Raw genomic sequence first — 21,880 nt, 5'->3', positions numbered from 1 at the left:
GAAGTAATACCTTCGAAAGGAAGGGAATAAGCAGAGATGGCACCATTGGGACGGCACCAAAGAGACCGGAGCCACATTACCTCAGCTCACACTCCCCCATCACTGAGAGAAATACGGGCGGGAGCCAGAGCGCGCTACCTCATTGGCTCTTGTTTCTCTGCCGCCCGCTGATTGGTGAACGAGCCCCTCACGCGCTCTTTCTCCCCTCCCATTGGCTCCTGCTTCCCGCTCAAACCCGCTTTGCGAGCCGCCAGCGCTATGCTGCCCGCTGCGGAGAGCCCCCTCTCCTCAGGGCCGGGATGGCGGCGGGCGGTGGCCGCGGCTCCGCGCCGGGGCAGGGCTCCGCGCCGGGTGACACGTCCCTCCTCGCTAGCGCCACAACGTGGCCCTTGAAGCGCTACGGCCGCTTTCTGCCCCCGGCGGATCGCGACGAGGAAGGGCAAAACGCCGCCTCTTGGAAGGTGAGGGGCGGCGCGGGGGAGGCTGGCTGCTCGCTGTGGCAGTGAGTGGCTCGGTGGGGTCTGGCAGGCCGCTGCGTGACAAGCGGCAGATAAGCGAGGTATACTTTTGCAAGTCCAGAGCTAATGCAGGCGTCGAAGATATTTTACTTCATGAATTATTGATGTGAACACATCAATGGTGTGATAGTGTTTCTGATACGCGGATTGACTCCACAACTCGTTAAAGTTGTAAAGTAGGAATGCCTGATTCGACGCTGAGGTGCATGGGGATAGCTCCTCCAAAGTATGCACACCCAGGGTAGTTTTTCCTTTACATGTATTCTCTTAAGGTATACATGTGCATTAGATTACTGATACGCCTATACATATTTAGTATCTATCCCCGCTTCGTATTATAATGAGCTAGAAGGTCCTTTGCACCTGCGCAGTGCCCCCTTCTCGTCATGGGCAGGGGTCTCAAGATGAAGTAAATGAGTCTTCGTCTTCTTAAACTTTTCACCTTTTAATCTTCGCCCATGGCCTTAGGGTTTGGTCGGTATCCCAGCCATAAACCATCTGCTTCTCCCCCTTATCAAGAGACTCAGGCATCCTCCTTTCCTTGTCAATAGTTGCTTATCAGTAGAACCAGACCTCTGCTTCTCCTCTTATCAGTAGTTTGTGCCTTTGTTCTGCTTAGTAGGTATGATAGGTGTTTACAACAGACAATACTTTTGTTTAAGCAAGTGAATTCCTCTAACCCCCTTGTATATTGGTTAACCCTCTGCATCATTTCACTGGTGTTTATTCCTTCCTTCAGCAGGGATCTGTGGTATTAAAAACTAGAGATCAAGTTGGAAGAACCCAGGTGGTTGCTTAAAATAGTTAAATCTGTATACAGAGTTAGTAAATGTGCCTCTAATCTGTGGCACAAGGTGCAATGGTAAGAGGTAAATTATAACCTTTGAAACCTCTCATTTTGCACTAGAAATGGAAAAAGGAGATTCTGTGCTTACCAGGCTGGAGTTCTGATTTGTCTCTCTTTTTAAAGGTTTTTGAATCAAATGAAGAATCAGGCCATCTTATCCTTACTGTGGTTGTATCTGGCCATTTCTTTATTTCCCAAGGGCGAACAGTACTGGTAAGTTTCTCACGTATAAAAAACATTTCTCCTTTCATGGTAGCATCAGCATTAACTTAATTTCGCTTCTCAGCCTCATGTTCTCTCCCACTGAAAAGAATGTGCCAGTTTTATTTTGCTCATGGTAATTCTCCTGGGCTGCTTGGCTGCTTTTTCTCTGTGTTTATCAGAATCATACCAAATGCATTGTTTCATACTGAGGAACAGGGTTTCTTCTGGGGCTCTAAAAGATCTACATTAAGATGTAATGCTAAGTGCTGCTGATGTTGAAAGATGTGAGATTTTTCATGATTCTGCCTAAGAAAACAGAGAAAATGCACTTATGAAACAGATTAAAAAGATAACAAAAATTACCTATAAGATTTGCCATACGATCCAGGTAATTTCTAACCAATGGGTTTGGTTTAGTATTTTGGGTTTGATAATTTGGTTTATCGACGGGTATGGTTTTTTCTGTGTTGGGCAATATGATCTAACATAGAACTGGCATCCATTAAGACAAAATAACAACTCCAGAGTTGTGTCAACTGGTTTTTCTATGCTTAAGCATGACTAAACTGTAAAGGTTTCACAGAGACATCGAAGACCTTAAAAGAAACGTTCCATCTAGAAGGAGTTGGTTTGATCTTCATGACAGAGAAAACCTGTGCTGGAAAGTGGAATTAAGTGTGTATCACTGATACCGAGTGATGGTAACAAGTAGGAATTGGCTAATAAATATATTAGAAAGCTGGTCCAAACTGGTGGAAGGCGCTATGAAGACAACAAAGACTTTTTTTTAAATACAGAATGTATAAGAAAGTATGTTGTAGCTTATAAATTAATTTTTACTGTGCCTTTTAAAAGGTCTCAGACTTACAGAAATATCTTGTAAGTGTAGAGGAAGAACCAAGGACACACTTGTTTGGTTTTGGCCTGTGTGTTAAGAAAGCTGAATAGGTAACAAATGAGCCAATGGAGGGCTGTCAGTTTGCGTGCCCCTCATACAAGGCATGGTATTTGGCTCACATATTTAGTGAGGGCAAGTTCTTGGAATGCTCTTGGATGAGGGTAATCATGGAAGCTGGAAAGTATTTTAGCAGTTCTGTTGAGGGAGTCATTGAAAATCCAGATATTTCAAAGAAATGCAACTGAAATGAGACTTGGTGCCATTTTTTACCAAATACTGCTTGGAACCAGTTGGTGCAGAATGCCCATCTCCTGGAGCTGGTCCAGGAGAGGTGCATTATTCCCATCACACAGCTGTAACTGTTTAGTAACTAGGAGACTTACATTGCTTGTCCTTGAAATAACCACAAAAAAAAACTAACTGAAAATAAGTTTTAATAACTAAAGAGCAAAACAGGCACCAGTGAAAGCTTTAGCCCTTCAAAGACTGCGCCTGGCAAAGGTTGAATCTGGCAAGTGACAATGGGCAGATAAAAGCATACTGTCATAAGGGATGAGTTCAGGAAGTACAAGAAAACCTTTATAAAGACTTGGCTGAGAAAAGCACTTCTTGCAGCTCTTAGGTTTAGTGGCTAGTGAATCTTTCTGGCAGCTCTCTTGCTTGAAATGCCAGATGAGGAATTTCTGAGATCTATCAGGTCTGTTTCAGCTTCTAAGAGACACTAATATATTGCAGTAACCATCACAGGCTAAGAATAGTGCAGAACAGAGGTGGAACAGATGTACTTGATAAATGTGACTGAAATAGAATACTAAGTTTAAAAGAAAACAAAAAAGAAAGTTGTTTCTTTTCTTTGTTGGTTTGTTTTTTTAAAAACATTTATTTCAACAGTGCTTCTATATTAACCTTAAGGCCGACACCAACAACACTTTACTAAGTGTATGATCAAAGTTACACATAACTGCTGTCATAAGCATCTTAAAACCTGACTGACAACTCCTTTGGTTGCACTTCTTCAAGTCCGTGCAATTGGGAGCATGCTGTACGTGTGTTCTGTGAGTACAAAACTAAATTGGTGTGAAATACACTGGTGTAATATGCCCCATGCATGTGTATTTCTCAGAGATTGAAGCAGTTCCAGTCCTCCCACTGTTCCTCTTAAGCATTCCTGACTCACTGAAAAACCTAGCAAATACCCACTTTGCTAGTTCTGAACCTGAGCAGGGATCTTCAGGTTTCCTGTTTCTGAGGGATTTGGTCCAGCACATCTGCTTAGCTTGTTCCTTCAGCATATACTTTCCTAGAAATGTGTCCCTTTTCCCAACACTACTCAAGTCTGATAGACAGTGATAAAATTCTTCTTCCTGGGATAATCCAGTCTAAAGGTATCTTTGAAGAACAGTCTGTGGAATCTCTTTGGTAAAGCAGAAAGATGATGTGGTGGTGCATCTCCCCATCCTCTGGGTTGCTGTACAGTCTCAGAAATTTCCATCAGGCCTTGGCCTTTGTGTAATGAGTTTGGTGGGGAAGCATTCCTTGACCATGCTGGGCACTCTTGCACAGCTAAGGAAAGAGGCACTGATTGTATCAGGGACTCCTGTTCCCTGACTAAGGTGGGAAGTGAGAAGGGGACAATCAGTTATCCCTGACAGCCTTGGAACACTCCTTCCCTGGACTGAAGTCCCCCCCACTAAATTATTTACAGGTCCTTTCATATGTATTTATGTATGTGTTTGTATGTGTGTATAGATTGTTACAGCAACTGTAATATATTCTAGTGACTCACTTTATAAGATCCTTAAACCTTCAAACTGCTGCTAAACAAAAAACATGTAAAACTTCCCTCCATGGTGACATGGTGCATCTGTAACCCTTCAGATCTAAGCCATTGACCAAGTCTGAAACTAAGACTAGATTGATCCAGCAGCACCTAGGCTCAGTCAGGAGTTTGCAAAGCAAGGGGTCTGCTCTGAGCCTCGTGATTTAGTGGAGGGTCTCCCTTACCCTTCGCTTCCTTGGTCCCTGTATCGATTGTTTTTAGTTTGATTTTTCCTTGATTTTTTCTTTGCATACTTCATCCATATAATAACTAATATCATGAATGTTGCCATTGAATTAAGTCATGCCATTATAAATCATTAAAACTGCTCTCGGCTAATACTTTTGATGGTTATTCTTTGAGCAACCCTAAACCACGCATTTCATGACAGCAATGCCCAGGGAAAAGCCAGCACCAGCCATGATGTTTTTGGCCAGCAGCTGAGAACAGCTCCCAGTTGACTCAAAGCAGCTAGAACTGTGCAGGCCACTGGTGAAGTGTTACAAACTCCTCATTGAGATGCTGTATAACAAAAAAGTTGCAATATTGAGCTGCCTGGTTATTGCTGTAAGCATAATCAGTGTAGAAATGGTTAATTCACTGGTTTTTTATCTCCCTCTAGCCTCCATCTGTCAGTTGTCAGAAACCTGTCACAATATTTAAACAGGCTTTGTACAACTAAGTACATATAGTTCTTTGGAATCTGTCACAGACCAAATCCTCTCACTGGGGGTCTGTTCTAATGGACATTTTGTCACTGAGGATAATGCACAAGTTTCTGCTCCAGAGGGAATATATCAAGTTTGACAGAATGCTGCAATTGTTGGAATGATTCAGCTTGTGGGTTTACTGTGTATCCTAATTTCTACTTGCGGGCCTACACTATTGCTGTTGATTGCCAAGGTGTTCTCCACCATGTACGTGCTGCCTCCCATCAAAATTCCTTCAGAACTGTTTTTTGCTATGTAGTAATTGCATCCTTTAAGTTGTTGATGCCTAGTCTTTTGATCTATCTCCTAATTCCCACTTTTCAGACCTTTTGATGTACTACAGGCTCCTAGTTTTGAGGGAACTGGGTAACAATTAACTTTATACCTTGTACCTCTGCATAGGAACACAGTAAGGCACAAGACCTCTGTCACAGGGACACCACTTCCTTCTCAACTTGAACAACTATATTGTATTTTTGTCAATTGTCATGGATCAGTAATAAGGGGATATTTTTCCCCTCTAACAGTAACCCAGAATGAACTGGACTGCTGACTAAATTCAAGAATTAATTCCGTGGTGAATGTTCCTATTTTATTAGGTTTTTACTGCACCAGCAATGGTAGAGCTGGAACCCTCACCCTACCCCAACAATTCCTACATGAACCATCCTAAGTAAGAGTTCTTGAAAGAAAGATTTTATCCAGCATCCAACAAAGAAAGCTTATCAGTTGAATGCTTTTAGACTAGGTAATACTGTAGTATGACATAGATTTTTATATCTTCTGATTTAAAATTGGCAAGGAATGTAGTAAAATCAGTGCATCAGTAAATGCAAACTATCTTGGTTGGTACCTTCTGTTTTCTTTAGGCAGATAAAAGCCGGAGTGCATTTTTTTTCCCAGTGGTATGTGCATCTTACACAAGCCAAGATGAACCTTTTCAGCTGCCAGGAACCTCTGCATTATGCTGATAGTATCATGGGTTGATGCTTTTTAAGAAGTCCTGAAAAAGTCCAATCAGTCACCTACAGAAATTGTGAACTTCCAGACTTTGGCAGTTTTGTATTTCACTTAGAACTTTTCTTTGTTCATTCTTCTGCAGTGAGCAGTGATGTTAACTGAAATAATGCTTGCCTGGGCTGGTGTTGAGCAGCTTCATAGTTAACATGCTAGTGTAGCTCCCAAGGTTTGCTCTTCTAATGAGCATGGCTTCAACAACTACCTTTTCGTTTTGATAAAGGCATCTTTTATTGCATTGTTGAGTGGCTCTTTCATCAAACCTTTTTCATGTCAAGTGATGATTTATGAAATACTAAAATACATAAACTATGTCCTGTAACATATTCTCCTGTCAGTGTGATAACAAGAGGAGATACCTTTTGTGCAAGTTAGTTACTTAGTAGATCATCCTCTTTGATGTCTGCCTTTCATTTATGTACAACATTCGCTACAACTCCATTTGCACAAAACTGAGGTGACAGAGTTGTGTAGAAATGGAAAACTTTGTTTCACTGTTGGTTGGATTAACATGATGTATTTAGGTATTCTTAGTCCTTTTTATTTCCTTACAGCAAGAATGTTAAGAAACCTTAAGCGATGATAGCTCTTTAGAGTCAAGTAAGAGCATGACTCTTCTATGATCCTATAAATATATTATAAAATAGAAATAGCTACGTATCATAAGAACTGATTTTTCTTTTTAGCACATACAGAAGACTACAGCATTATTTTCATGAGCGAGAAAATAATAGAACATTTACTGAATTCCCTTCTAGCAGTCTTTATTCTAATAGAAGCTGAAATAACTGTTTTCTTGCCCAAAAGAATGCTACAGTGTATGCACTCATACTCAGCACTTCTAAACCACATAGGTTAGTAAAAATACCTTGTGCTGTGTACACTGGTACGTGGTGAGGTGTCTGGTTTGGAGAATGCTCCAGAACTGCTCATTGAAGTACTTCCATGATCCTAGAACAAATAACTGTGGACATGGTTAGTGTTTCCATCAGCTGCACAAAGAAAACACATTATTTAGTTTAATGCGCAAACTTTTGGGGAATGGAACACGTTCAAGATGTCTTCAGATGTTCTTTCATGATGCTGCCAGAGACATACTTGAAACTGTCCTAATGAGGAAACAACTGTTTTCCTTTAAAAATACAATCTGCTTGTGTGCTCAACTACATGAAATGGAGAGCAAAGGGGACAAAAATTGTTTGTTGGGGTGTTTTTTAAACAAAGTTCTTCATTTGGAGTTAAACTCTATAACATATTATTAGGGCCTGGTTTTGCTGCAGTGTTGCCTGACACACTGCCTATTTTCTGGTAGAAAAATCTTATTCTTGCATACTGTTGATAATGGAATTTTACAGGAATATCTCCACAGCATCTCTGTAGATTTGTGGCAATACTCTCAAGATACATTGTGTTCTGTTTACCACAACTCTTCTTTACTTTCCCTCCTTCGAATCAGTACATTATGAAAATTCTGTTTTGGTGGTTTATTTGATGCCATTAATCCTGGTGCTAGAATTCTTCATACCCTACAAATTAAACAAATTACAATTGTGAAGAGGACTTGTTTAATAGCATCAAATTAATCCAGAGTAATTGATTTGTGACCTGATCTTTCCAAGTGTAGAGTAAATGACCTTCATGCCCTCCTGGTCCCCTCATGACTTCTAATAAGCTAACAGTGCTCTGGATATAGTAGATTCTAACTCATTAATTAGGCAGGCATGCAGCAGACATGGTGATGTTTCAAAGCTCTCTTTGCAGTACCTGAAACCTCATGCACCAAATTCCTGAGCTTATACTCACAACAGTGCCTTGGGTAGAGGAAGGTCCCTGTGGAATAAAAGAGGACATATGACAGAAGACCAGGGAAGTGGGCAGATTGCTAATGCTGCTCAGTGGTTGTACACTGCAAAGCAAGAGAAAAGTTGGGTTTTTTTATTGAAGGTCCTATGGTTGCTCTGTGAAAGAGGAGAAGAAACCTTAGTTTGATTTATTCAGTACCACAATTATAGTTCAAAAATTTCAATTTTAGTGTCTTTATTTCAATATGTGCTGTGGACATGATTATTTTGGACAAGCTGAGTATCTATCGGGAGAACTGGCTACACAGGATTTGGAGAAGGCTGAGGTTCTGAATGACTTCTTTGCCTCAGTCTTCACTGGCAAAGGCTCTGACTGCACCACCCAAGTCTTAGAAGGTAGACACAGGGACTGTGAGAATGAAGACCTTGGGCCCACTGTAGGAGAGGATCTGGTTCGAGACCATCTTAAAAATCTGAACGTGCACAAGTCCATGGGACCTGATGAAATCCATCCGTGGGTCCTGAAAGAGCTGGCAAATGAAGTTGCTAAGCCACTGGCCATCATATTTGAAAAATCATGGCAGTCAGGTGAAGTTCCCGACGACTGGAAAAAGGGAAATATAACCCACATTTTCAAGAAGGGGAAAATGGAAGACCCGGGGAATTACAGACCAGTCAGTCTCACCTCTGTGCCTGGCAACATCTTGGAGCAGATTCTCCTGGAAGGCATGCTAAGGCACATGAAAAACAACAAGGTGCTTGGTGACAGCCAGCATGGCTTCGCTAAGGGGAAATCCTGCCTGACCAATCTGGTGGCCTTCTATGATGGGGCTACAGAACTGATAGACAGGGGTAGAGCAGTTGATGTCATCTACCTGGACTTGTGCAAAGCGTTTGACACTGTCCCGCATGACATCCTTGTCTCTAAATTGGAGAGACATCAATTTCATAGGTGGACCACTCGGTGGATAAACAACTGGCTGGATGGCCACACGCAGAGTTGTGTTCAATGGCTCAGTGTCTGGCTGGAGACCAGTAATGAGTGGTGTCCCTCAGGGATCGGTGTTGGGACCGGTCTTGTTCAACATCTTTGTTGCTGACATGGACAGTGGGATTGAGTGCGCCCTCAGCAAGCTTGCCAATGACACTGAGCTGTGTGGTTCGGTTGATATGCTGGAGGGAAGGGATGCCATCCAGAGGGACCTCGACACGCTTGTGAGGTGGGCTGATGCCAACCTCATGAAGTTTAACCATGACAAGTGCAAGGTCCTACACCTGGGTCGGAGCAATCCCAGGCACAGCTACAGATTGGGCAGAGAAGAGATTCAGAGCAGCCCTGCGGAGAAGGACTTGGGGGTGTTGGCTGGTGAGAAAATGAACATGAGAAAGCTTCAGTGTGCGTTCACAGCCCAGAAAGCCAACCGTATCCTGGGCTGCATCAAAAGGAGTGTGACCAGCAGGTCGAAAGAGGTGATCCTGCCCCTCTACTCTGCTCTCGTGAGACCTCACCTGGAGTATTGTGTGCAGTTCTGGTGTCCTCAGCATAAAAAGGACATGGAACTCTTGGAACAAGTCCAGAGGAGGGCCATGAGGACGATCAGGGGACTGGAGCACCTCCCGTATGAAGACAGGCTGAGAAAGTTGGGGCTGTTCAGCCTGGAGAAGAGAAGGCTGCGTGGAGACCTCATAGCAGCTTCCAGTATCTGAAGGGGGCCTATAGGGATGCTGGGGATGGACTCTTCATTAGGGATTGTAGTGACAGGACAAGAGGTAACGGGTTCAAGCTTAAACAGTGGAAGTTTCGATTGGATACAAGGAAGAAATTCTTTCCTGTTAGGGTGGTGAGGCACTGGAATGGGTTGCCCAGGGAGGTTGTGAATGCTCCATCCCTGGCAGTGTTCAAGGCCAGGTTGGCCAAAGCCTTGGGTGAGATGGTTTAGTGTGAGGTGTCCCCGCCCATGGCAGGGGGGTTGGAACTTATGGTCCTTTCCAACCCTAACTATTCTATGAATCTATGATTCTTTCTACCTTAGCTTCTGCATTTGTGTTTGATATAATGATGCATTCCTATTGTAGATTTAGGCTAGATATAAGGAAGTGCTTCCCTGTGAGGGTGCTGAGGTGCTGGCACAGGGTGCCCAGGGAAGCTGTGGCAGCCCCATCACTGTCAGTGTTCAAGGCCAGGTTGGATACAGGGGCTTGGATTGAGCTGTTCCAGTGGAAGGTGTCCTTGCCCGTGACAGTGGTTGGAACTGAATGAGCTTTAAGGTCCCTTCAACCCAAACCAGGCTGGGATGCTCTGCACTGGTGACTGGCAGCAGTAAAGAGTTTTAAAGGGTCCTGATCTTTAATTTTCTCTTGCCCCAGTTCTTTTCAACCCAACTATTAGAATCGTTTCTAAAGAGTAGTGACAGCCATTACTGACCCTATAGTTTTAAGTATGATATTGATCTAAGGAAATACGTATTTCATATCAGGAATTAACTTCTAACTTTAAGCTGGAATTACATTTTTATTCTACAATCCTTAATGAAAGGAAGAATTTTCAATTTTTTTACAGAGTAAGCAGTTTTTCATTTTTAAAGTGCAAAGTGGCAACTCTCATTCCCTGTTGGGAAGGCAATGAGTTAAAAATTAATATTTTTCAGATATATACAAGAATTTGAATTATAACCTATGTGTCAAGTATCAAGCATGCACAGTTGCTCTTATTGTAACAACTTACTAATAACTAAATCCCTATCAAAGAAGTCACCATCAAAACATTTACTTGTAACCATGCTTTCTAATTTTGCTTGTTTTCTCAAAGCATCTCAGTTTTGCCTTCTCTTTAGCATTCCATGTAATAGTTGAAGATAATTTACAAGCTTTTTCACACTGTCTGCTCTCACATCCTTATTTTTATTGTCTCTTGACAGTCTTCTCAACTACAGTGTTTCTGTTCCACTGCAGATGTTTATCAGATGTATTAACCACTGTGTAGATACCTGGAAATAATATTTCTGTTCTTTTGCTGCCATATTAGTCACTTCTAAGAACAAGTAAGGTATTATTCAGTATAAATGTTAAATAATAATAGTACCTAGACTATTAGAGATCCAAAACATTGATATTTGTAACTTAACGAATCACACTTTAAACTTAGACAGTGAATAGTGTTTCTGAAAATATTCCTCACTGTACCTCAGTGTGGTGAGCAGGCCCACGGTGCAGAGCTCTGGATGGGACAGTGGGACCTGGACAGGTCCCATTGGGGACCCATCTCCATCTGGGGAAAGCAGCAGGTCATTTCAGCCATCCCTACTTGTTTTGTACAGTGTTTCTGAGAGCAGAGGATCCTGCCCTTCCCCAGCAAAGTGCTTTCCCCAGATCCCTTCTTTTGCCCTGCAGAGGCACTGTGAGGGGTACTAAGCTAGTTTTGCCTTCCCTGCCTCATGTATGGTGGGATTGCATCTTGCCTGCTTCCAAAAGATTTGGGAAAGGTCTTGTTTTGTTTCCTGCTTCAGCTTAATTCCTCTTAGGGGTCCTTCCTCTGAGCAACTTAGGTTTTTATCAGAGATGTAGGAAACTGTTTTCTTTGAATACAGGGTTCTTACAAGTATGATCCTGAAGAATGAGTATCTGTATCAGTGAACATTAATGATGGATCACACTTAGAAAAGCCCTGCCATTCCTCTCTTCAAATTGGAAACATTTGATGTCTTCTGTTCTGCCCACTTTTAGGCTGCCTTTTGGTCTGTATTCCTGATCAGTCTTACACTGCCATCTGTCTTTGCTCATAGCAATGCTGCTGAGCAAAGCCCAGCTCGGAATGTAAAGCAGCTCTGGATGCTGTCTGCCCAAGAACAGTGCCACAGCAGCTGTGTTCTCTGTATTTGTCAGCCTGGTGGAGCAGCAGTCCAGAGGGATACTACTATTTCCTTTGCCAGTGCATACATCCAGAGCAGATTTAGAGCCAGTTCATTACCTCTAGAAAGGCAGAAATGGACCGTAATCTCAATGTATTGCCATGCATTTGCCAGGATCTATGCCACACTTAGCTCCTGGATGTTGGCAGAGATCCTCTCAGCTTCACACAACGCAACAAGGGACAGGTTTTTTTGTGTTCTTCTTTCTTGTTGCTATGAATTTGTTGACCTATGAACCTCAGAACTTGGTGCCTTACCACTCTGGAGTCAGTTGTAGCTGGTGTGTGTGCAGCCTCATGTCTGTGATCCACTTTGCTTCTCTATCAAAGCATCAATCTTCAATGCTTTCTAGACATTCCCTGTAGAACTTCGGTTATAAATCTACACATGATTGCTCCATGAGACTATAAAGCCAGTGCCAGCAGTGCCTGAGGTGACTTCTTGTACCAAAATAGAAAGGCAGATGGTTTCCCTGCCTGGACCTGTGGCAGATATATAGTAACTTGCAAAAATACACTGCAGGCGGTCCAGGGTGGACATGGCTTGTGGTTTCTGACCCTCAGGGCGTGTAGGAAAAGCAGCCTATGCAATAAGCCATGGTCATTGAAGGCATTAGAAGTTCAGATAAAACAAGTAAGTGATTTCTTCCCTGCCTGTAAATTTGGGTTTCCCCCCCGACTTTGCTAACTAATGACCACATGGCAGTCTGTGGAAGGTACCTTGCCATTTTTATCTGATGTTTTCAGCTTCCCAAGGTATTTTCGGAGTGCTGAGCAGTCCATCTTGTTGGGAGAGACTGACAGTTACTGCAACCAGAGTACAAAGACATCTTCATCAAGTGATTAAAGCTGCTTCTTGTTTACCTGAATGCCATCTGGAGGAAATGCCTCTCTGGGCTGCAACTAAACCGGCTGCGGGCCCATTCCCCGGGTTTGCCTGCCCTCTGCTGCCCTCTCGGGCAACTTCACGGGATGAGGAAGGATTTCAGGCTCTGTTGTGGCTGTTTTATTTGGCATTTCATGGAGACTTCCATCACATGCACAAATTTAAGTTATATATGAAAATTAGAACATAATTGACAACGTTTGAACTGGAGCTACAGATTCGATCCCTTGTTTGTTTAAAAGTGACATAATGGTAATTGACAGGTACAGAAGTTGCACAGATGCAGGTGACTCATCTTCATTAGGGGTTAAATTCCCTCACATAACAAGGGTGAACTTCTGAGTGGTGCATGTTTGCTCTGTGAGCTGTTTGTGTTCTGCTTTATTGCAGGAAGGTTTCTCACTGATTGATTCCCACAAGTGGCTAAAGATAGTCAGGAAAGCAGACTGCCTGCTCCTTCATGCACAGGCCAAGGTAAGCACAGTTGGGTGCAGTATTTCTAACAGAATCACAGCCTGGTTTGAGTTGGAAAGGACCTTAAAATCATCCAGTTCCAACCCCCTGCCACAGGCAGGGACACCTTCCTCTAGAGCAGGTTGATCCAAGCCCCATCCAACCTCGCCTTGAATACTGGGACAGCCATAGCTTCTCTGGACACCCTGTGCCAGTGCCTCAGCACCCTCACAGTAAAGAACTTCCTCCTTGTATCTAACCTGAACTCCCCTGTTTCAGTTTGAAGCCATCACCCCTTGTCCTATCGCTACAATTCCTGATGAAGGGTCCCTCTTAGCTAACACAGTTCTGAGTCACACTTCACTTTGGCAAATAAAGTATCTATCTAAACAAACAGTTATTCAGCCATTCTGTGGCCCCTGATGCTGGCACAGTACTGGCAGGCTGGTGCTTCAGGGCTGTGAAGGAACCTGGGTTTCTTCCTCTCAGATCTCAAGAAAAGCCTTTAAGTAATTAAATGGTACTTGCTTGTTACCAGCCTGCTTGTAAATCCCAGTTTTCTTGGTTCTTAGATGAACCCTGAGAAGTTTCATTTCATCTATACTAAGCACTGAAGCAATTTCAAATGAGAAGAGTTCTCCTTTCTTCCATAATAGTTTCTAAGAGGCTTTGTTGTTTCAGCAGAGACAGCTGCCTCCAGCTTAATTCTCTCCTGACAAGAGAATTCATCTCTAAGCCAGAAACAGGAATTCTGGAACAAGATGTTGAGCCCCTTGTTCAGTAGTTGCTAAGAGCAGTTTTAACTCTTTCCCCCATTCCCATTGCTATTAGGGCATAAAAATAGCTCAATTGTCAGAGATGTTCGGCATTCCCCTGACAGGAGCTCAGGTACAGGCTGTGTTACTGTAATGACAGAGAACAGCAATACCCAGAATAGCTGAAAACTGTAACAAGTCCTTTGAGTTGTATTTTGATCTTTTACCTGATTTCTGTTTTAAAGATGCACAGAGATTTCTTTAGAGGATGTTACAAACCAAACAATACAGTTTGCAGATGGGGGAATGCCTTGTGAACTGCAAGAAAAAAGCCAATGTGAGGATTAACATACATTGTTCAAATGTAAGGAGGGACTCATTTCAGAATCAGCCTTATCTGATGGTGCCTGTAGGAAGTTCATAAATACCTGAAACCATTTTAAATCCATGGGTTGTGCTTGCCTGAGCCCAAACCACCTTGGCCCTCTGATTTTTGTCAGATGCTTATAAAAGGCGGGGCATCACTGAAGTTGACCATTGAGCAGTTGCAGTCATTAGTTCTGCTCAGTCAGTGGATCATCAGTTGCTTCTCTAGTGCCAAGAACCAGTTCCCCAGCACAGCATTAAGGGATTCTGCTGCATCTCACAATAAATAAAGAGGAATGAACAGCACAATCAGTGTGAGGCTGAAACAAAGCTCTGAGGGACAGTGCAAAAATGAGGGATATCAAGAGTCTCATTTTTGTGCATCTTAATGTTTACTTACCATAAATTCACATGCCAAACTGCATTTAGTGGCACTGCACTGGTCCTGTCAGATAGTTCTCTGCTTTGTATCCTAAATTGTAGCTGAAGTGATTTCTTAAGTGATGTCTGTGCATATAACTCCTGTGCTGATCTTCAACATGTTTCAAGAAGCAGCCACACTGTGTAAGGGGTTACATCCCATACCTCCTAAACCTAAGTAAGGGGAGAATCAAAGCAGATTCAAGCAGAGGAGCACAAGGTTTCCAAAAACCAGTTCCTGTATCTGAGTGCACAGAGCAAATAAGGAGCATGGGCAACTAAATATGACTTTCATTCCTGATTTACCTTGTACCCTTTGCTTTTACAAGTCATTACATTACACTGGTAGTGAAGCTTACTGATTACTTAAGAAATGTGGTTTTAATAGGGCACTGTGGACTCTTAGCTAGCAGGAGTTTATAAACTCTCTTTGGAGAAGCTTAGTGTTGATACACTTGAAGAAACAAGGTCTGTAGAAAACGTGTCACAGATCAGCTGTACTAGTGGAAGTTTTATTCAGCAGAGCACACGAGTGTGCAATTCCAAAGCCAAACACAGATGCACCTTGTGTCTTACACTTGCCTTGTGTGGCTGCCGCTACCCTTTGTACAGCTCCATCTCTAGTGACCTCTTACCTCATCTAAGTGACCTCCAGGTTCTTTAATACTTCAGCCCTTGTATGGTTCAGGTGTTACCGCCCAGTACTCAGTTTATGCTAAAACTTGGCATCATCGTAGCTGAATTTGAGCATTCCCTCTCTTTCCATAAAGGAAAAGCGTTAAATTGACAAGGTCTACTGGTGTTTATAAACTGCAATCTTACGTATTCAATAGTCTTTGTGGAATAGCAGAGGGCAACACGAACACCTTGGACTGAAAAGTGATTTGGGCGTGCAGGGGTAACCAAAGCAAGTGTTCTCTGAGAGTCTTCAGAAGGAATTCAAATGAAGATGCAAGTTCCCTGTCATTTCAATGAAAATTCACCACTTGGCACTCCCACACACAGGTCTTGGCTATGTCACTCTGACCCAGCTGACATCTCAGTTAGAGGTAATGTAACCACGCATTGGTAAAATGAGTGCTCCAGTTCCAGTTAGCTTGACCTTTTTCCCTTTGAAAGGCACTGAGATAAGCTTTTTTGCTTACAGTGCCCCAAAATCACTTTATGCAATACAAGCATCTTAAAATAACATGCATGGAAACATAAAGGCTGTCATCAAGAGCTGGCTTACCTGTGAGATGAAGCCTGTAACATGAAAGATATGCTCGTACTCATGTCATCTAGCAGCATGTGTAGGCATTATAAAAAGGTTTTCATGTTTACACCTCAGAAGGATGAAGACTTGAATAAGCTGGCGCAATCCAAGGAAAACTTGCTTCTTTTCTAGCACTTTACCTGTGGTTTACATTTGAAACCTCAAAATCAAACCAAAAGTCCCATTAACTCACTCCTTAACCAAAGCATTCAATACGTATCTGTCTTCAGTCAGTTGAATGTGCGTAGGACAGGCTTATCATTCATGACGTACTCTTCAGTCCTCCATTTTCAGTGCCATTTCCTGAACCTCATGTACCTAAAATTTATGGTACAGCATCACAAGCTATAAGGAAGGTTAGGTGTCAGAGCTACCTCTTATTTTTGCAGTGTTATTTCACTATTTGAAGTAATGTATTGGAGTGTCTTGTGCTCCCATTCTTCTGGGTTAGTGTCTCTTCAAGGAACAGCAGTATTCAGGTAGAATGCTAAACTGAATTATCTGTTTGGCTACACACAGGCAGCCCAGGTAGGCTGGTAAGGCTTTGGCACAGACAGTAACATAAATCCAAACTGGAACACACTGTTCCCAGAACTTTCAGTTTAGCTTCCGCTTACTTTATTTGTTGTCACAAATAACTCTTCAGAGCTAGCATATCCTTATAGGACACTACTTGCAGCAGCAGGAAGAACTTCATTTCCCTGCTATACATGTAAAAACTCCTGTCATGGCAAGGTTTTCTCACTTGACTACACCTTCAGTTAGTTGGTAAATGGTCTTACTCACCTGTTTGGGTTGGTTTTAATTGATTTTCAAACTGGGAATCAGTCTGGTTTAGCTGCTGGGAATAATAAAGACAGAGCAGGGAAAACTTGCTTCTGTGCTTTAAAGTTGGTGCAGAGAACAAAACATGTATCACCTTCTTCCTAACTTTACCAAATAGGAATTGAATTAAATAATTTTGAGGGGATTCACAATTCCTTTCTTTTCTCTTTGGTTTCAGAATGAAGGCCGCATGTTTCGTGTTCAGTTTGGTGGTGATTCAAAGGAAGAGATGCTGGAAAACTGCTGGAGTTGTGTTCAGAAACTCACAGAGTATGTGCCAGTGCAAGGAACCGAGGAGCAAAGCCAGCAGCTCTTTCCCAGCTTCAGTCAGCTGGCTTACGGTGACAGCCAGGTGAGGAACGCTGAACTAAATGCATCACTACTACAGGTAGTAACTAATCAAGAACATACAGACAGAAAAATAATTAACTCTTCATGTTCGATCTGTGGCAAATCTGACTTCTAAGCAAAGTTTTTTTGCAACTATGAGACCATCTCTATGAAATGAGTTGGGAAACCCAAATATCCTGCAGGGAAACCTAGAGAGAGAGAGAGTTATTCAGGAGGTGAGCTGCTGAAGCCAGCCACCATCTTCCCATTTCTTAGCCTACCTCAAAGAAGTTAACGATGCTCAAAAGTGGTTCGAGCTCTTCAAGCTTATTGCAAGTTATCTCAGAGCATTACTAATTATCTCATTTTGGCCTCCAAGAGGTCACCAAGAACCAAAACCAATATACACAGTTCATGTGATCACAGGAAGAATATCAGCACGCAGACGGGATGAGATTCATATGTGGGGTAAAACCTTTGCTCTGGGGTTTGAGCTTACATTTCATTAGGGAAACAAAGAGAACGAGTTATGCAGGGCTCAGGCAAACAGGAAGTTAGTAACCATTGAAAGAAACAGCTGCAAATGCTCCAGCCAAGTAGTAGTTATTTGGGAATACCAATACAGGGAATTACCAATTCCCACTCAGGTTTGGTGAAAGATCAAGGTGGTTTCTGCTGAGGTTAATAAATAGGGAGCAGCAGAGGAGAGCTGAATAGTTACCAAAACCCCCCCCATCTACAGTTCCATCAGTGTAGATTCCAGCAAAGGCTACTGGGAACCTGGCACTTTCAGATGCATTATACAGGGTACAGGATCAGAGCCATTAAGTAACCATGAACTGTGTTCTCCTTTTTGTGTTTGCCTACTCCTGTTTTACAGTGTTTGTTACTTTAAATATGCAATTGGAGCAATTTGATCCTAACCTGACACATTTTAAAGCAATTTTGGATACAAACTGAATGTTTCCTTTTTCCAAGACAATGACTTCAGGTAAATGGGAAAGGCAAAAGACAGAGAGTGTTTCTGAGGATGACTACCTCTTAAATATATGCCCTCTTGGGTATCCAGAGGATCACATTTACCAGCTTTAAAAACATCCCTGCACTAACTTATCCAGGAAAGCTCTTGGATACTGGGTAAAAATATCAGGACTGAGACTGAGCCTGGAAAAAGGAATGTCAAAGCTTTCAGCTACATTATTTTCATGGTGTAATCTAGGAAGATCCTACTCTACCAGTCAATAAAATCATATTTAGTAGAGAGAGTGTCAATTTGGCTCCCACCATTTCCAGGAAGGCACAAGGGAGGCCTTCCAACAGCTGATAGTGACTATATACTGTTTGTTCTTCAAGCAGATTACCTATACTTCGGGCTTTGCTCATTTCCTGATAAGCTAAAGCAAAGAATGGAAGGTAAAGAAAGCATTTTGTAGCAGAAGCCCAGCAGTCATACTGTTGGGATGAGTAACACTCTTGGTCCAGAGGTTAGACTGAAAACTTCACTCAGAAAATAGAACTGACAGCTTCAAGCATCTTTTCAGTGATGTGGCCCATGGGAAGGAAAAAAGCACGCTCCTGGTGAGTGTTCCTGCACAGCTGCTTGAAACTGACTTCCAGAAAGCAGTTTCAAATTGATCTTAGCTTAGACATGACAGGTTAACGGCAGGCCCCTTACTTCACGGCTTTCATTTTTAAAGACTTGAGCAGATGTGCATTCAGGTTCCAGAACAAGATGCCTTTTACTGCAGAAGGTAGCTGAGCACATTCTCTCCCTGTTATCTCTAAAAATGGAACTACTTCCCTTCTTGCACATACCCACACTCTGCTTGGTAACAAGCCCTTATTTGCATTTGACATTTTCTAGCCAGATGAGCCTCTACCAGATTCCTGTGCAGGCCTTGGAGAAAGAAGATCTGTACCACAGCTTGCTCAGGTAAAGCAAAAACAATGTATCTAACATTTACATCCTGTACCTGAATCTCTTGGGCATGGAAAGAGCTCCAGGTATCTCACATTCTGTCAACATCAGCCTTCACTGAACATCAGGATGCCATCATCTATACCAACAAAACCCACGGGATCTCCTGTAATGATCTAGAGCTAGGAAGTAAGCTGCAAACCCAGGTATTTCATGGTGTCATTATGCCATTTGCATAAGAACAAACCACACACTGAGAGCAAACACCCAAGATGTCACATCCAAGTAAGTGGCTTTGTCATTCTCTTGACTGCACGAATTACATCAGCAGTCGTAGCTTAAATCTGAAAACAGTCATACAATCCCAGCCTGGTTTGGGTTGGAAGGGACCTTAAAGCTCATCCAGCTCCAACCCCTGCCACGGGCAGGGACCCCTTCCACTGGGGCAGCTTGCTCCAAGCCCCTGTGTCCAACCTGGCCTTGAGCACTGCCAGGGATGGGGCAGCCACAGCTTCTCTGGGCACCCTGTGCCAGCGCCTCAGCACCCTCACAGGGAACAGCTTCTGCCTAAGAGCTCATTTCAGTCTCCCCTCTGGCAGGTTCAAGCCATTCCCCTTGGCCTGTCCCTACAGGCCCTTGTCCAAAGCCCCTCTCCAGGTTTCCTGTAGCCCCTTTAGGCACTGAAGCTGCAATAAGGCTCCCCAGAGCCTTTTTTGATCCCAGATCCCCCAATGCCATTGACAGCCTCAGGGACAAATCCAGGGTTAAACTGTATTCAGGAATAAGTGGAATTAGCTCATTTCTCTTCTGTGAATTTGGGACAGAACAGAATCAGATGACTGACAAAACTCTTTTTTCAGCTGGTTTTGTGCAGTTGCTTCAATGGGTCTATTTTACCCTTCTTCCACATTCAGAGCACCATCAGCTCAACATTTCTTCCTATCAGTAGTATTAAGGGACAATTCCTGTGCTCTTATTACAAATCTGTCATCTTTTAAACCCCCAAAAAGCCTTTTATAAACACCTCTATTTTGAGAAGGCAGCTTGCTGTGCTCTCCTCTCAGCAGTGAGAGCTGTATTACATGCCCTGCTGTTCGATTCCCAACAGCTTTGGTACTGTCTTTATACAATGCAGCAAGAGTGCAGCACTGAGCCAGAGGGATCAAACAAGGCAGTTGGCCTTTAGCAACTGTCTTTTTCATGACCAGTCTCTGCTTTACGAAGCAATACTAGAGCTTGTAAACCACCACCAACATTACAAACAACTCAAGCTTATAAAAACTGCTTTTCTGTGGTCCCTGTGTAAGAGAAGAGACGATACCCACTTCAAACAAACCCTTCTGCCCGAGGCCTGTATTTACTACACACATTCATCTATCTCTCATTCTATTCCCCAGCACAAGATTACTCTGGTGTAGTAGCTTTACTACATCCTCCTCTACTTGTCCCTCTACTACTTAAGTCAGCTTAACACAACTGTGCTTCAAGCCCTGACCCACACAAGCTTTGCGAAGGGCTGAACTTCTTCACAACAAACAGGCTTTCAGCTGGTGCTCTGGGATGTGCTGGAGTTCAGGATTTCCATTCCCACCACTTCAGGAAGCTGGCAGAAGCACTGGCTTTAAACATTCTCTTTTATTTAAAAATATATCTCAACAATCTTGAAAGATCTTTTTCTCCACCAGAAGAACAATCCTGGGATGTGAACCAACAGTAAGATCATATTTTTGTTTTCCTCCCCATTGTGCTCCAGGCACCAGTGGGCCTGGTCCATCTGCCAGTTGTCTTGTGCTGTTTTGCGTTCAAGCAGCAGAAGCTTGGCTCAGCACATCAAAAAAAGAGGCCAAACTCAGCATGTGATGTTATTTAAAGCCAGGCACAGATTAACCAGCACTGGGCATTTTCCTGATACCAGAACTATTCACCTTGATCACTAACTCCCTCTGCACATCACACTTACCTCATGGGGAAAGCAACACATCCATGATTGTCTTTGCTTCTGCTCTCCCAAGTGTCCAAAAAGCATCCATAACTTAATGGCTTCACTGCAGATGGGTAGAGAAAGTGAGTGGGGATGTACTTTGCCCACCACGAAGGGAAAAACAGGAGGAGGTGGTTAAATCTGCATGGAAAGGATGTTTTAATTCTTAAAAACCCCCTAATTTACTTCTAAAAGCCACCAAAGCCAGGTTGGACAGGGCTGGGAGCAACCTGCTCTAGTGGAAGGTGTCCCTGCCCATGGTAGGGGGTTGGTAACTAGATCAGGTTTAAGGTCCCTCCCAACACAACCCAGTCTGGGATTTTCTCTAAACAAAGAGTTTTGCATTGCACACTTGGTTACCCTCACACAATTCAAGTGGCAGCACATGTGCTTTGTACCAGATCCTATTCTCTTACACGGAGTGGATCTTTGAGAGGAAGCCCAGGGAACTAGGGAAGAAAATAACACAGAGGAAAAAAAAACCTATAGAGATAAAATTATGTGGAGAAATCTGACCTGATTGAAAGGATCCAAACAGCATAAATGTCAGATGTGTCTTTATTAAATACAAACAAACCCTTTGATGTAGCTGCACTTACCTTTACCTACATTTAACTTAACTACCTACCTGTCGCTTACCTTTAACTACGTAAACGTTACTACACCTTTTCTGTCCTGGATTAGCACAACCCTTTGGTTTTTGCTTCCCCAGTCTGTGCTGAACAAGAAGCTTGAGCTGCCCTCTGCGCCCTGGCACCCGGTGTGGGGCACCCAGGAGCTGGGGCCCTTCATCCGCTTCTGCCTCCTGGATCAGCATTTCCCAGCTTTTGTGCAAGCCGTGGAGAAGGAACTGCAAAAGCTCACAGAAGGTTGAGAAGTACCAGCTCGTGGCCGCTGGGATGCAGGCTCCGGGATTCCCAGCACAGGGATACACAGGTTACGTGGGATTAAACGTTTCAGTAAGTCTCA

The 21,880-nt window shown here is 43.0% G+C and overlaps 1 protein-coding gene across 2 annotated transcripts; it reads left to right on the top strand.

Annotated features, from left to right (window-relative positions):
* The first annotated feature begins 281 nt into the window (after positions 1 to 281).
* Positions 282 to 21,848, top strand: REC114 (REC114 meiotic recombination protein). 2 transcript variants are annotated; one of them, XM_065688090.1, is made up of 6 exons: positions 282 to 461; positions 1,489 to 1,578; positions 12,999 to 13,082; positions 16,861 to 17,034; positions 18,877 to 18,945; positions 21,624 to 21,848. In XM_065688090.1, exons 1-6 carry the CDS (start codon positions 300 to 302, stop codon positions 21,783 to 21,785), a joined length of 741 nt encoding a protein of 246 aa, XP_065544162.1. In that variant the 5' UTR covers positions 282 to 299; the 3' UTR covers positions 21,786 to 21,848. The 2 variants fall into 2 exon arrangements, with proteins under 2 accessions (XP_065544162.1, XP_065544163.1); XM_065688091.1 differs by lacking the exon at positions 12,999 to 13,082.
* Positions 21,849 to 21,880: the final 32 nt, after the last annotated feature.

This window comes from Lathamus discolor, chromosome 8 (assembly GCF_037157495.1).
Source record: "Lathamus discolor isolate bLatDis1 chromosome 8, bLatDis1.hap1, whole genome shotgun sequence".
Classification (NCBI taxonomy): domain Eukaryota; kingdom Metazoa; phylum Chordata; class Aves; order Psittaciformes; family Psittacidae; genus Lathamus; species Lathamus discolor.
This window is presented reverse-complemented; position numbering and strand designations above follow the sequence as displayed.